The 16,364-nt window shown below is 44.7% G+C and overlaps 1 protein-coding gene across 5 annotated transcripts in view; it reads right to left on the bottom strand.

Annotated features, from left to right (window-relative positions):
* The window catches only part of EML6 (EMAP like 6), a 167,578-nt gene that overhangs the window by 110,791 nt on the left and 40,423 nt on the right, over window positions 1–16,364 (bottom strand). For 4 of the 5 annotated variants that reach the window (XR_014562725.1, XM_083732978.1, XM_083732974.1 and 1 more), the window contains exon 3: window positions 7,874–8,033. Coding sequence is in view for 3 of the 5 variants with exons in the window: in XM_083732978.1 (XP_083589104.1) it covers window positions 7,874–8,033 (160 nt within the window). In the remaining 2 variants the exon portion in view is untranslated. Of the gene's footprint in view, window positions 1–7,873; window positions 8,034–16,364 lie in introns of those variants that run through there. The other variant, XM_083732976.1, reaches the window with a different exon arrangement.

Genomic DNA, 16,364 nt, shown 5'->3' with positions numbered 1-16,364 from the left:
TTTTATTTCATGTTAGTGTTTATTTTATGAAGACAATTAAAATATTAATTATTAAAGGAAATATTTTTTCCCCCTGGTGAAACATAGGAATTTGCCTTGAACTGAATCAGACCTTTGATCTTTGACCTTTCTAGCTCTGCATTGTCCATAGCAGGGTTTCCTAAACTTGGGTCTCTAGTTGTTTTTGGGCTACAACTCCCATCATGCCTTGCTAGCAGGACCAGTGGTCAGGGATGATGGGAACTGTGGTCCAAAAACCGCTGGAGACCCAAGATTGGGAAACCCAAGTCTATAGCAGCCTTTCTCAACCTTGGGTCCCCAGATGCTGTTGGAATACAACTCCCATCATCCCTGACCACTGGGCCCTGCTAGCTGGGGATGATGGGGGCTGTAGTCCAGCAACACCTCAGGAGGCCAAGTTGAGAAAGGCTGGTCTACAGGGATTGGCAGCAGCTCTCTGGAGATGCAAGCAGAGGCCTTTTGCAGCCCTACTTGGAGATGCTGAGGATTGAACCTTTTCTATCACTCAGCTATAGCCCCTCCCCAAATTAAGGACTTCATTTCCCTGCCCAAATGGACTTTTCTGGGATAAAGGTAAAGGTAAAGGGATCCCTGACCATTAGGTCCAGTCGTGGATGACTCTGGGGTTGTGGCGCTCATCTCGCTTTATTGGCCAAGGGAGCCAGCGTACAGCTTCCGGGTCATGTGGCCAGCATGACTAAGTTCTGGCGAACCAGAGCAGTGCACGGAAACGCCGTTTACCTTCCCGCCGGAACAGTACCTATTTATCTACTTGCACTGGTGTGCTTTCGAACTGCTAGGTACTGCTGCACAAAATGTCTATTTGCCCATTCACACACATTGCAGCCATAAGGTGATGAATATGCATGTGGGAAGGATGGCACACCACTTGTCTGGTTTAATATGCACCTGAGTTGAAAACCTGCTTACTAATTTGTTACTTGTTGGCACAATAATGGTCCCAAGAAAATAGTCTAGAAGGACAGGAAACGTTCAAAGCTATTAATTTCAGTGCAAATGGAGAATCTCCTGTTACACTGAAATATCTTTGCTCTGCAAGACAGTGGCCTTTGAAATTTTGAAACCATTTCCTCAAAGCCTTTCTGAGCCTGAAAACCGTCGGTGCCCTTGAAGCTTTTCAAAGCACTGCCAATCACCAGCAATGCAAAATTAATGGGGCTGGTTTAACTGGCATGGTTCATTAGAAATACGCTCTGATGAAACTGGAATGGATAACCCACTGATAGGCTCCAACTAATGGGCACATGAACATTGGTGAGGCAATGCGACAAAACCATTTGCCGTTACAGAAGAAGATGCTGGAGCTGTTCATTCATACAGGTGAAAAGGTCCTGGGGCAAAACACAGCAGTGAAGACGGACAACACAAAAAAGACTGCAATCTCTGAGTGAATAACAAAGATTGTGGTCTCCCAGAAAACAGATAAAGGGTGGCGTCTGTGAGCAACATGTCACCTTCAGACAACTCCTTGACACCCATCAAGATCCCCTGCCACCCCATTTTTTAAATTGGGATGTGGATTCTTTTGGTTATGTTGTTGTTGTTGTTGTTTAGTCGTTTAGTCGTGTCCGACTCTTCATGACCCCATGGACCAGAGAACGCCAGGCACCTCTGTCCTCCACTGCCTCCCGCAGTTTGCTCAAACTCATGCTGGTAACCTCGAAAACACTATCCAACCATCTCGTCCTCTGCCGTCCCCTTCTCCTTGTGCCCTCCATCTTTCCCAACATCAGGGTCTTCTCCAGGGAGTCTTCTCTTCTCATGAGGTGGCCAAAGTACTGGAGCCTCAGCTTCACAATCTGTCCTTCCAGTGAGCACTCAGGGTTGATTTCCTTCAGTATGGAGAGGTTTGATCTTCTTGCAGTCCATGGGACTCTCAAGAGTCTCCTCCAGCACCATAATTCAAAAGCATCAATTCTTCGGCGATCAGCCTTCTTTATGGTCCAGCTCTCACTTCCATACATCACTACTGGGAAAACCATAGCTTTAACTATACGAACCTTTGTTGGCAAGGTGATGTCTCTACTTCTCAAGATGCTGTCTAGGCCTGTCATTGCCCTTCTCCCAAGAAGCAGGCGTCTTTTAATTTCGTGGCTGCTGTCACCATCTGCAGTGATCATTGAGCCCAAGAAAGTAAAATCTCTCACTACCTCCATTTCTTCCCCTTCTATTTGCCAGGAGGTGATGGGACCAGTGGCCATGATCTTCGTTTTTTTGATGTTGAGCTTCAGGCCATATTTTGCGCTCTCCTCTTTCACCCTCATTAAAAGGTTCTTTAATTCCTCCTCACTTTCTGCCATCAAGGTTGTGTCATCTGCATATCTGAGGTTGTTGATATTTCTTCCGGCAATCTTAATTCCGGCTAGGGATTCATCCAGCCCAGCCTTTCGCATGATGAATTCTGCATATAAGTTAAATAAGCAGGGAGACAAAATACAGCCTTGTCGTACTCCTTTCCCAATTTTGAACCAATCAGTTGTTCCATATCCAGTTCTAACTGTAGCTTCTTGTCCCACATAGAGATTTCTCAGGAGACAGATGAGGTGATCTGGCACTCCCATTTCTTTAAGAACTTGCCATAGTTTGCCGTGGTCGACACAGTCAAAAGCTTTTGCATAGTCAATGAAGCAGAAGTAGATGTCTTTCTGGAACTCTCTAGCTTTCTCCATAATCCAGCGCATGTTTGCAATTTGGTCTCTGGTTCCTCTGCCTCTTCTAAATCCAGCTTGCACTTCTGGGAGTTCTCGGTCCACATACTGCTTGAGCCTTCCTTGTAGAATTTTAAGCATAACCTTGCTAGCATGTGAAATGAGTGCAATTGTGCGGTAGTTGGAGCATTCTTTGGCACTGCCCTTCTTTGGGATTGGGATGTAGACTGATCTTCTCCAATCCTCTGGCCACTGCTGAGTTTTCCAAACTTGCTGGCATATTGAGTGTAGCACCTTAACAGCATCATCTTTTAAAATTTTAAATAGTTCAGCTGGAATGCCATCACTTCCACTGGCCTTGTTATTTGCAGTGCTTTCTAAGGCCCATTTGACTTCACTTTCCAGGATGTCTGGCTCAAGGTCAGCAACCACACTACCTGGGGTATACGAGACATCCATTTCTTTCTGGTATAATTCCTCTGGTTTTTGGTTTTGGTTATAATACTATTTATTAAATACACCCCATGTCCGCAGATCTCAGGGTGGTTCACAACATAAAATTATAATGGTCGTATGTCCATGGTTTCCTATTGGTGGTCCCAGAGGGTCTGTGACACCATTCACATCACAAAAGCTGCCATAGAGATATCAAAGTTTTCAAAAGTAGGGGGTCCACAGCCTGGCTTTTGAGAAACAGAGGTTCTGCAGCACCTAGCTAATTGGCAACAACTGCCTTAGGCAGTGCTTCCTGCTTTTTTTGTTTGTGTTTTGTTTGGTGATTGAGGTGTGGCGGTTGTGAGCTCTGCCAGTTTTTCTTGTATTAAATGAGTATTTTGTGGTGCCTGCAACAACTCCTAAGATGTCCAAATGTGCCCTGGGTCCAATAAGGCTTCAAGTTACAAGAAAGGAGATCCCAACTACAGTGGTGCCCCGCAAGACGAACGCCTCGCAAGACGAAAAACCCGCTAGACGAAAGGGTTTTCCGTTTTGGAGGCGCTTCGCAAAACGAATTTCCCTATGGGCTTGCTTCGCAAGAAGAAAGCCCATAGGGAAATCTCCGGGGACCTCTTTTAAATGCTAGCGGTGGGGAGCAAAGCCTTTCCCCCCCCCTCCGGCCTTCAGAAGAGGTCCAGGAAGGCCGGCGGGGGCCGAAAGGCTTTGCTCCCCACCGCCAGCATTTTAAAAGCAGTCCGGGACAGCAGGGAAGCGCTTCCCGCTATCCCGGACGGCTTTTGAAGGCAGGCGGGGGGAGCAAAGACTTTTGCCCCCCGCCCGCCTTCAGAAGAGGTCCTGGACCTCTTCTGAAGGCCGGCGGGGGGCAAAAGTCTTTGCTCCCCCCTGCCTGCCTTCCCGGGGGCTTTTAAATCGCCCCGGGACAGCGGAGAATTCCTCCGCTGTCCCGGGGCGATTTTAAAATGCTCCCGGACGGCTTTTGAAGGCAGGCGGGGGGGGAGCAAAGACTTTTGCCCCCCGCCGGCCTTCAGAAGAGGTCCAGGGCCTCTTCTGAAGGCTGGCGGGGGGCAAAAGTCTTTGTCCCCCCCTGCCTGCCTTCCCGGGGGCTTTTAAATCGCCCCAGGACCGCGGAGAATTCCTCCGCTGTCCCGGGGCGATTTTAAAATGCTGGCGGGCGGCAGCGCTGCCGCCCACCAGCATTTTAAGATCGCCCCGGACAGCGGAGAAGTCCTCCGCTGTCCCGGGGTTTTTAAAAAGCTGGCGGGCGGCAGCGAAGGCTTCGCTGCCGCCCGCCAGCATTTTAAGATCGCCCCGGGACAGCGGAGAAGTCTCCGCTCTCCCGGGAAGGCAGGCGGGGGGGGGAGCAAAGACTTTCGCCCCCCGCCGGCCTTCAGAAGAGGTTGGGGGACAGACTGTCCCCGGACCTGGTCTGAAGGCGGTTTCCATAGGAACGCATTGATTGATTTTCAATGCATTCCTATGGGAAACCGTGCTTTGCAAGATGAAAAACTCGCAAGACGAAAAGACTTGCGGAACGAATTAATTTCGTCTTGCGAGGCACCACTGTAAACATCAGAAAGAATTTTCTGACAGTAGGAGCTGTTCGACAGTGGAATGGTCTCCCTTGGGAGACTGTGGGTTCTCCTTCCTTGGAGGTTTCCAGTCAGAGGTTGGATGGCCATCTGTCTTGCGTGCTTTAGCTGATATTCCTGCATTGCAGTGGGTTGGACTAGATGACCCTTGGGTCCCTTCCAATTCTATGACCCCATATATATATTTCCTCCCTACTATCCAGAAATAACATGAAGAAATTGTGATCCATCACTGTAATTGCAAAAAAACCTCAGCAACCTTCATGTCCGGGTGTTCACCTTTTGAAAGATGGCAAGCCTACCACATGCACCTTACGATGAGGCTATCTTCTCCCTAGGCTACATAAAAATACTGAGCTGGGAACCTCCTATAGGCCCTGGAAACAAATTATTCTGACACATCAATGGAAACAGGGGAAATGTTAATTCTGTCTTGCACGCTAGAACTGGCCTCTAGCAGGGCGTGCACAAGCCCTCAAGTCTTATGGATTAATTAATTTTCTTAGCTACCCTTGCTGGAGAACGAGAAATTAAAACCTGCCACACAGTTCAGCAAACAGAATTATGCCTCACATTTTTCAATAGCCCTTATTTAAACACCACTGAAATATAGCTAACTCTAGCAGCCCCAAAGGTGCATCTAGCTACCTCCCGAAAGAATTTGGGGAATTGTAGTTTGAAGAGGATGCTGAGGTTCTTAACTCCCTAGTTTCTCTCCTCACAGAACTGTAATTCCCAGGAGAGGGAATGACTGTGAAACTAGGTTCCGTATGCAGTGTAGATATACATTTAGAGGTGGCAATAGCTCTTGTCTCTTAGTGCTCCTGCTAAACTTTTCTATGGAAAAGGGAACAACGGCCTGCAATTAATCATAAAGCTTACTGCAGATAACAACTGGGATGATTTAAACCTGCTGGATGCCTAATGCTTCTCTCATTTCCTTCCTCTGGACAGAGAAGTATATTTTCAAGCAAATAAATCAGATTAGCTTCTAATTTCCTCCTTACTGCCCTGTGCCTGGCACAGATGAGAACAGAACAGCAGAACAGAACAGCAGAACAAGCAGAACCAGCTTGGATGGTTTACAGGTAGTATTAAACTCACTCATATAAAACAGAGTATTTGGTTTACGCCAGCAGTGATACAAAATGATAGCTTTTAAAAAGTGACAAAGCTTACCTTTTCCTTTTTTTGAGGGGTCTCTAGACTAGTGTTTTATTGCAGGTATATTCTGCAATAGGTTCCCGACACAATAATCCCTTGGTCTGAAAGCAAGATGAGCACCGCAACCCCATAGTCGCCTTTGACTAGACGTAACTGTCCAGGGGTCCTTGACCTTTTATTTTTTTGACCTTTTTTAGTGCATTAGTTGTAGATTTATTCTGCTTTATTAGCTGCTCTGCAATACTACCACATATTGCTTTCTGGAGGGACTACAACACAACAAAAGCAGGAGAATAAAAAAAACCCAGAATGCTTGCGGTATGAAAAGTTGTGGGACGTGCACCTATTGGAAATGAAACAGTATGACCAACTCCAAAACATTTCCAGGTGCAAACAGTATTGAAAGTGGGGTTGTGTTTGACTGCCCCAGTATTGTCAAAAGTACAAATCATCATGAATGCACGAGGAAAAGGATGTCTGGAGAGGTCCCTAGTGAAGAAGCATACAGTTCCTAATGAGAAAACAAGAAGAGGGCTAAGAAAGCAGGCAAGGGTGGCAGGAAGGGCATTGTATACTGGCTTGTGAAATGCCAACATCAGGTGCCCCTCTATGAAATATTTTAAATGGCATACAACCCTCTGCCCACAAATAGCAAAGTGCTAATGGTGACTTGATGAACTGTTCCTACTTATTCCATTTTTAACCAGCTTCTTTGGCCCCAGCAGAGCTTTCAGGTAGCTCACAATGCACAGTGAGATACCTTGGTTCTCAAATGCCTTTGTACTGAAACAACTTGGAACCCAAACACTGCAAACCCAGAAGAAAGTGTTACGGTTTGCGAACATTTTTCGGAAGCCGAACGTGCTCTGTTTAGAGTGTCATGCTTCCAATTTGAGTGCCACACTTCCATTTTGAGTGTTACGATTCTAATTTGAGTGCCTTACTTCCATTTTGAGTGTTACACTAAGGTCTGTCTGTTTTTGCTATTTATTTTTCGTTTTTGTTTCTACGGCTCTTTTTTGTTTTGCTTTTGTGACTGTGGGGAACCCAGTTCAGCTACTGATTGATTGATTGATTGATTGTGTTACTGCAGTACATTATTGCTTTCAATTTATGGATCAGTGGTCTCTTTGGTAGTAAAATCCATGTTAAATTGCTGTCTTGGGGGTTGTTTTTAAAAGTCTGGAACAGATTGATCCATTTTGCATTACTTTCTATGGGAAAGCGTGCCTTGGTCTTGGAACGCTTTGGTTTTGGAACGGACGCCCGGAACAGATGAAGTTTGAGAACCAAGGTACCCCTGTATATACACTTGAACCACTAAAACCTCAGTTACAAAACAATCCAATGAAAACCATGAAAACACAGCAGGGTGGTATATTCAAATTTCAAATTCAAAATCCTTTATTAGGCATAACACACCACACATTAACTAACAAGCATCATATACAGACTGTATAAAATACAGGCTCAGCAAACACAATTTATCCCAGTCTTATTCTTAACTCCAAGAAATAAATCGATGAACATAGATAATATAATACAACATAGCAATATCACCTACCATTAAAAACCACTAAGTCTCTTTATCATGGCCCATTCTTTCTTCATGGACAGCACTTAAAAATTCAGCCGCTATTAAAGTAATTTGGTCATCACTGTCCGCCAGCAGGTCCTGAACAGGTTGGTTGTGTAAAAATCTGTCTATTAAATTTTAGGGCCTCAAATAATTGTCCTCTGGCACAACTGCCAAAATCACAGGAAAAGAATATATGCTCCAGAGTATCGGGTTCCTGCTTTCTGCATTTGCAGAGACGCTCTGATTCTGGGATAGCTAAGTATCTTCCTCTCACTAGGGTGGTATATTAAGGTGGCAACAAAGAGAAATGAAAGATGCTGCTAAGCCATCTCAGCCTGGTACTCCAAAGGCCTTCTGAAATGACTAGGTCTTAGCCAAATACTGTAGATACATACCTGGCCGTCTGAATCAAAAGCCAAGCAAGCAACTCCGTGGGTATGAGCATCCTTCAGGATGGAAACGGTCTGTATGTTGTAGGAGTCCCAGATGCAAATGTAAGGATCCTTCCCAACTTGCCCTGTAGCAACCAGGGTTTTTTCCGGGTGCAGAGCTAGACTGGGGGAAGATAGTTCAAAAATAAGGGTTCAGTACCACGTTATCAGAGAATGCACTCATTGTTATTTTTGTTTACACATTTTCAGTAACGCTCTCAACGGTTATTTTATCAGTGCATGAATCGCTGACCCCTAACCCCGTCCATACTCATTCTTTTTGTGAACACGGAAGTGGGACCTGCAACAAAATGTTGCAGTGCATCCCGGGTCTCAAACAGTAGTGCTCTTGTTCAAGGTTACAGGCAGTTGATTGCTGCCCTGCTCCACCTCCAGTTTTTCTTTTGCAGTTGGCACTGCAAGGGGTGTCATCCTTTAACCTTCATAAGGTCTCACTGTGTGATCCAAGGGGCCTCTGAGGATCTCTCTACACTGCATATGCTAGAAGGAGACCAGAAGAGCAGAAGTCAAAGCACATGCAATTTCAGGTGTAAAAATACCCTCTCTGGTCCAGGAAACCAGGTTTGGCAACAGACGCTTGATGCTGCTTTTGTCTTCCAGATCTAACTACTTCTCCCTTTAGACATACAAAGGCTCTCAAGCCCACACAAAGATAGAGGGAGTTCTTGCCCCACAATTCATAATAGCTACTCTGAAGGGCGATCTTGCTTTGCAAGAGGAAATAACTACACTCTCCCCTATAACTAAAGGGACGCGGGTGGTGCTGTGGGTTAAACCACAGAGCCTAGGACTTGCTAATCAGAAGGTCGGCGGTTTGAATCCCCGTGATGGGGTGAGCTCCCGTTGTTCGGTCCCAGCTCCTGCCAACCTAGCAGTTCAAAAGCACATAAAAGTGCAAGTAGATAAATAGGTACCACTCCGGCGGGAAGGTAAACGGCATTTCCGTGCGCTGCTCTGGTTCACCAGAAGCGGCTTAGTCATGCTGGCCACATGACTTGGAAGCTGTACGCCGGCTCCCTCGGCCAATAAAGCGAGATGAGCGCCACAACCCCAGAGTCGTCTGCGACTGGACCTAATGGTCAGGGGTCCCTTTACCTTTACCTTACCCCTATAACTATACCCTGCCCTTACCAATCACATACCGGTAGCAAGACAAACTCAACATGGAATTCCAACAGGAGAGAATAACAGTTCTTCTATCATTCTTATTCTTATCCAGTGCTTTTTTCCCCTGGGGGTACACAGGGGTACGCATACCCCTAAACATTTTGTGAATCTGAGTTTGGCCTCATTGAGGGGCAGTATTTCAATGAGTAGGAAAATGAGAATACCCCTAAACATTTTTTTTTAAATAGAATAAAGCACTGTTCTTATCCAAAGTGACTTACAAACAAATAAACACCCCCCCCCCCACACACAGATACAATAAAACCGGGGGTGGGGATGGGATTCATTAAGAACATCCCACCCACTTCTAAAAGGCCACAGATATTTGAAGGCCGAAAGTTCTACATTAAGTGCCCAGACTTTTATTTATTTAAAGTATTTTTACGCCACTCTTCACCAAAAATGGTCCCAGAGTAGCTTATATGAGTTACAAGTAAGGCAGTTCCTGTCCTCATGTTTACAATCTAAAAGATACAGCACAAGAAGAAAAATGGGAGGGGAGGGAAAGGGAAAACCAGCAAACACAGGCACTATTTCTTAAAGTTACAAAGTTCTTATAACGACCAGCTTGAATGGAAATAGTTCAGTGAAAGTAGGAGGCAAATGGCAGATGGGCTTTCAACTGAGAGAGTGAGGTGACCCCATTTCTCGCTCTGCTGCAGCCGTATAAATTAAGATTTGTGAAAAGTATTTTTTTTTAATCGTATCCACTGAAATAACAGTAACTCCTCAAACTGAACAAACTGAAAGTCCACGAAATAACAAGTTTGCAAATACAGATAATTTAAAATGTTGCCCTGATGCACCAAATACTTGAGAAATCACTCGCAAGGCAACAATTTGGCTAACATGCTTTCACTTTTACTAATGTAATGAAGCACAGTGACTGGGACCATGACTTTTTACCTTCTAAAAAGCATCACTTATATATTTTGTATCCAAGGCAGTAGTATCTGGCATGCTCGTTCTTAATTTGGAATAATTAAAGATGCCAGTCACGCCTTTCAGAAGAGCCTGATTGAATACTATATAGGAGCCATTAGCGAATCCAGCTGGCTGAGGGTCTTTGCCAGATGGCAAAACTTGCACCACCTCCGCAATTTCTGTCGCAGTACTCTGTGCATTGCCCAGAATCTCCTATCTTGCTAAAACTCTGCTTCACTGAGAATACACAGTTTTGTTTCTGCTGCTATTTCTGTCGTTCTAACGTATTTTCAAGCTTTACAGCAAAGTCTGGGGCGAGGGAGGGAAGACCCAGAACCACCTTTAAATTCAAATAAAATTTGATAAGCTACAAACTTATATCGTATCTTCTCCGAGAGCCAATTCAGTTCAGAAGATGCTATAAACTTTCCCTGTTTATGTTCTGTTTAGTTCCTTGTTTTCGTAGGGCCGTTCCAGACAACCTGCTTATTCGTCCTTTTGTTTCCGCAACATTTGCACGGAGGTCGAGAATTCATTTCTGTTTGCAGTGAGGTTGTAAAAAAATGCATTGAGCAACGGTCAACTCAGTTCCCAAGGCATTTCCCTATCATTTTCCTAACCACAAAAAAAGTCTGAGGGTTTTTTGTGACAATGGCAGCACCGCCAAAGAGGCAGAAACGCATCTTGCTCTTGCATTTGAGAGCAGAAGTCTTGCTACACAACTGAGTCCTTGCTTACTTTTTCACATCTCTAGTTGCCGTTTGGAAGTTTGCTTGCGATGTTTATGCATTTTTGAACTTGTCCAAACTACGTCCAGAACAACACATTGTTAGAATATGTATTTAGAAAGCCAGTGTAGTGTAACAGTTAGCTGCTGAGTAAGGACTGCAGTTCAGCCATGAAGCTCTTTCAATGAGCCTGAAACAGTCGCACAGTTGTGAGGATTAAAAAAAAGGGTAAGGGTTTTTTGTAAACCACTCCTAAACAATTTGGGAGGGTGGGTAGAATTTTAAAAATAATAATAAACATTTTTAATTCAGTTATTTAATATGCCACTTAATATTTGGTATTTCTTACTGCTGTACATAAGGACTTTAAAAAAACACACACAGAGAGAATAAGAGCAATTAAAATTCACCCTAGAAATGGATAGATTTTCATCTTGAGCTCATTGAATTATATTCATAGAATATGAAAACACAGAATTTTTAACTTTTAATGGTACATGACTTTTGAGCTGTTCGTACCATAAATAGAATTATGTTAAAATGTTTCCGTTATTTTCTGGACTTATTAAATATGCTCCCTTGCCTGTCGCTCGCCAACTCTTGCTTGCTATTCCTAGGGTTGCCATATCTTGAAGAGCAAAAAGGACGACAGCTTGAGCTACTACCAGCCCGAGCCGGGGAAAGAGGCATGCAGGTGCGGGCCTGCCACTGCCATGCCTATGTGCCTCTTTTCCCAACTCGGGCTGGCAGCATCCGCGGCGTGCAGAGCAGCCCCAGCCCAACCCCCAAACATTTCATAGAATCATAGAGTTGGAAGAGACCACAAGGGCCATCGAGTCCAACCCCCTGCCAAGCAGGAAACACCATCAGAGCACTCCTGACATATGGTTGTCAAGCCTCTGCTTAAAAACCTCCAAAGAAGGAGACTCCACCACACTCCTTGGCAGCAAATTCCACTGTCAAACAGCTCTTACTGTCAGGAAGTTCTTCCTAATGTTTAGGTGGAATCTTCTTTCTTGTAGTTTGGGTCCATTGCTCCGTGTCCGCTTCTCTGGAGCAGCAGAAAACAACCTTTCTCCCTCCTCTATGTGACATCCTTTTATATATTTGAACATGGCTATCATATCACCCCTTAATTCCCTTTAAATTGTAAAAAAATCCACCCGAATAGGCATGTTTGCCATCAAAAAGAGGACCTGTCCTAGTTTTCCTGGACATATGGTAACCCTAGCTATTCCTCTCTATTTGCAAAGGGTTTCAAGTGTGGACTAGCCAAGCCCTGTTCACATAACAACAAATGGAGCTTTGCCAAATGAAGGGAACCTTGCAATCTACGCCATCCGATGGCCATGTGAGAGAGGCTCCTAGGCATCACTTTGCCACACAGCAAAAAGCTAACCAGGCCTCCTGTTCTTCTGCCGTTCTGCCACATCTTCCTGCTTCCATCTCTCATTTAACTCCCTCATTTATTGAGCGAGGAAGCCAACAATTGCAAACCAGTTCCTGATAGATGGTTCCAACAAATGTTTAATCAGATGCTAAGGTGAGTATATGTATACCCCTAAGACACTTTGGAGAATCCTGGGATTAAAAAAAAGCAAGCCAAAAGCACCATCCAGGAATGGCTGCTTACATATTTATAAGTGTTACAACAATATATATACATACATACACACACACACACACACACACACACACACAGTAATGTTGTAAATGCATGCTTTTTTTTCCTATGCAAAAGACCTTCCCTGTTTCTAGGCTTCAGTGAAAAGCACTCTTTATCTTCATAGGAACCCAAAAAAAATTATTTGTAAAGCTCTGTAGAAGCTGAAAGGCTACATGTTAGGTTCTCTACAATATTTTATACAGCAGACTTGCTTAATGTGGGAGAATAAAGTATTCACATGCAAAAGGCACCACTTAGGAAGAGAACTGCTGGGATGCCATTTACTTTCCCCTTGCTTTATGTTTGCAACAAAGAGCTCCAAGTGGAAGCATACAGTTACCCTTAATGCAAACTATATTTCATTCAATAACTACACAGAACAGTAATGACTTCCTCCTAGGAGAGCATAGATCTCTTAAACGTGCATTTTCAATTGCAGAAATGACAACGGAGACCTACCATGCATGATTTCTTATTTAACGTGTCGTTTTTTTAGATTTATTACGATCCACTTAAATGGGTCCTCAAATACCCAACAGGGAATGTCCATTAAAGGGACTATTCAATCAAATTGTCAAAATTATGATAACTGTGTTCAACTTTGAGCTGTCAGCTAATGGAATGACTGCTATTCAAGGAAGATATGCTGGATCAATTTTCTTCTTCTTAAGATTCTTACCAATCAAGCTACCACGGGTTGGTTCCATAACATTTTTGGAGTTACACACAAATCATTGCTTACCGACTGACACTCTGATCCCACCTAACAAAAGCAAACAGTGATGATTCTGATGTGACAGTGAGACCTTTGCAGCATCCATGTGCTCTTGGCCCGCCCAAAATCCATCAGAAAAGTAGTCCTGGGTATTTTCCGAACTATGCATTGCCCCCCTTTCTTTCTCCCTACAAAACCTCACAATGCCTATGACAGCAGCATCTCACACCGAATGTAACTGACCCATAGAAAGGACTCTATGAATTGAAAACATGGATGTTTTCTGTACCTTAATCATCTACGAAAATCTTTCAATGAAAATATTTATATCTCTTGGACCTACCAATGCACAGCCTGCTAAAAGACCTACATGACAGATATTTCTACTGCATTCTAACTCCGCACCATAAAAATGTAGTGTTTTCTTTGATTACTATATGTAACTTTGTGTTGTGGGAAATGTTACGTGTGTCGTTCTCACATGCCTTATGCTGCCATATACTGGACATGCCAGCAACCACCGCAGAGAATATACAGTGGTACCTCAGGTTAAGTACTTAATTCGTTCCGGAGGTCCGTACTTAACCTGAAACTGTTCTTAACCTGAAGCACCACTTTAGCTAATGGGGCCTCCCGCTGCTGCTGCGCCACCGGAGCATGATTTCTGTTCTCATCCTGAAGCTAAGTTCTTAACCCAAGGTACTATTTCTGGGTTAGCAGAGTCTGTAACCTGAAGCGTATGTAACCTGAGGTACCACTGTATTTGCAGGATTCCTGCCTCTCGGAAAAGCACTCCCGCTGCCAAGGACCCACAACTGGAAGTTACAATTGGTGGAAGACGACTGCCCCTGCCCATTGCATGCAAACAAGGCAAAACCGCTGTCCGGATCTCCCTTTCTTGATAGACACTAAATGGATTTTCACCTGCCACCTACCTTTCCCAAGAATGGGCTTGCATGCCTTGTTATATACCTGCTTCCTTCTTTTGCTTGCTAAAACCTCTGCATGCATGCACCGGATTTCCACAGGAATGATATATGCTGCTTCACTGCCTTGATTTGCAATCAAACATTCCCTGATAAAAAAAGATTACTCTGTCCTTGTCAGTTTAATATACATGCCCTCTATTTGAGGACTTTGTATTAAAAGGATTTTGGGGACTGAGAGATGGAACGGGGAGCCAGAACCGCTGCTGATTTATTGGTGAGGAGCTGGTGCTTGGAACTGCAGCTTCAAGACCTTGCGCTTCTGCTTCCTTTTTCCTCCTCCCCATTCATTTCCCCTTAATGTCCTTTTAGACTGTAAGCCTGGGGGAAGGGACACTCTTAATACTGATTTTTTTGGTAAGCTGCTCTGAGAGCCTTTTGGGCTAAAGGGGAGGAGAGGTATAAATGCTGTAAACGGCTTCTGTCTTCCAAATGCTCTGCAATGCATTTGCACCTCAGGAATTCGGCTCTTCATACACAAACATGCATATGTCCACCTTTTCTAATCTGCTTTTCTGGCCAAGTACTGCACTGGGATGGCTGGAAAGACCAGGCTGGTGGCATTTGTGGGTGGCAGTAGTCGGACCTCAAGCTGCTGAATGGGTAAAGACATGCCCAGGCCCACCACAGAATTAAACATATAGGGTGGTATTCAACCAAGAGCAAACCCATTGAAATTAAGGAACATTTGGGATAGTATCCAAGTCCAACTCAGGCCAGGCCACTGAAATTAGTGGACCCTAAGCTAGGGATGTTTATTGATTTCAGCAGGTCTAATCTGAGTGTGACCTACTGCCCTGAATATTTTTCTCGGTGCCATCGCCAAATGCCTGCTGTTTCTAGGTAGCACAGTTTGCATTGCTCTCTCCTTCGCTTACAAGAGCACACATACAATTGTCCATTAAAACAGGAGTGGAGAACCAACAGAGGCTAGTTCGTGAAGGTGGCAAAAAGTAAAGGACCCCTGGACAGTTAAGTCCAGTTAAAGTCGAGTATGGGGTGTGGCTCTCCTCTCGCTTTCAAGCCGAGGGAGCTGCCAATTGTCCACAGACAGCTTTCTGGGGCAGGTGGCCAGCATGACTAAAACGCTACTGGCGCAATGGGACACCGTGACAGAAGCCAGAGTGCATGGAAACGCCGTTTACCTTCCCGCTGCAGCGGTACCTATTTATCTACTTGCATTGGCGTGCTTTGAAACTGCTAGGTTGGCAGGAGCTGGGGCAGAGCAATGGGAGCTCACCCTGTCGCTCATATTCGAACTGCTGAGCTTCCTATCAGCAAGCCCAAGAGGCTCAATGGTTTAGACCGCAGCGCCACCTGCATCCCTATTACGGTGAGTGGGGCAGCCAGCCCCCACCTGCCTGCCTTAGTTCCAGTATTGCCCTTGCAGAACTCAAAAGAGAAGATGGGATCTGCTTAGCTTTGCTCAATGTCTCCATTTAGTGCTGGCCTCCCTGCCTTTCCACCCAATGGGTACCAGAGCCACCAATGTGGGGAGTCCATATTTGCTGGGGGTGGGCAATGAGCATTGTTTCTTATTCAGAAACTGAAAAATTAAAGTATAAAAATAGTAATACTTGGGGTTTTCCCAGTACTGATGTATGGATGTGAGAGCTGGACCATAAATAAGGCTGATCGCCAAATAATTGGTGCTTTTGAATTATGGTGCTGGAGGAGACTCTTGAGAGTCCCATGGACTGCAAGAAGATCAAACCTATCCATTCTGAAGGAAATCAGCCCTGAGTGCTCACTGGAAGGACAGATCCTGAAGCTGAGGCTCCAGTACTTTGGCCACCTCATGAGAAGAGAAGACTCCCTGGAAAAGACCCTGATGTTGGAAAAGATGGGGGGCACAAGGAGAAGGGGACAGAGGACGAGATGGTTGGACAGTGTTCTCAAAGCTACCAACAGGAGTCTGACCAAACTGCAGGAGTCGGTGGAAGACAGGAGTGCCTGGCGTGCTCTGGTCCATGGGGTCACGAAGAGTCGGACACAACTAAACGACTAAACAATAACAACAACAACAACAATACTTGGGGGGGGAGGAGGGGACAATGGTTCTGGTCTTGCCCAGATTGCATCAATCTGCCTCACAGTGATGAAATTACTGTGTTGTATAATTATTATTTTTGCTGTACATATAAATCCCATTTTAGAAGCACCAAATTCAATATGGAAGACAAAAGCCAGTGTAGATCTTTATTCTAATTTCCCCAGCTTATTTGACCTGACGCCATTAGTTAATGCT

This window comes from Podarcis gaigeae, assembly GCF_964106915.1.
Source record: "Podarcis gaigeae genome assembly, chromosome: 3".
In the NCBI taxonomy this organism is placed as follows: domain Eukaryota; kingdom Metazoa; phylum Chordata; class Lepidosauria; order Squamata; family Lacertidae; genus Podarcis; species Podarcis gaigeae.
The sequence above is the reverse complement of the archived record's forward strand: the minus strand, read 5'-3'. Positions and strand labels throughout refer to the sequence as shown.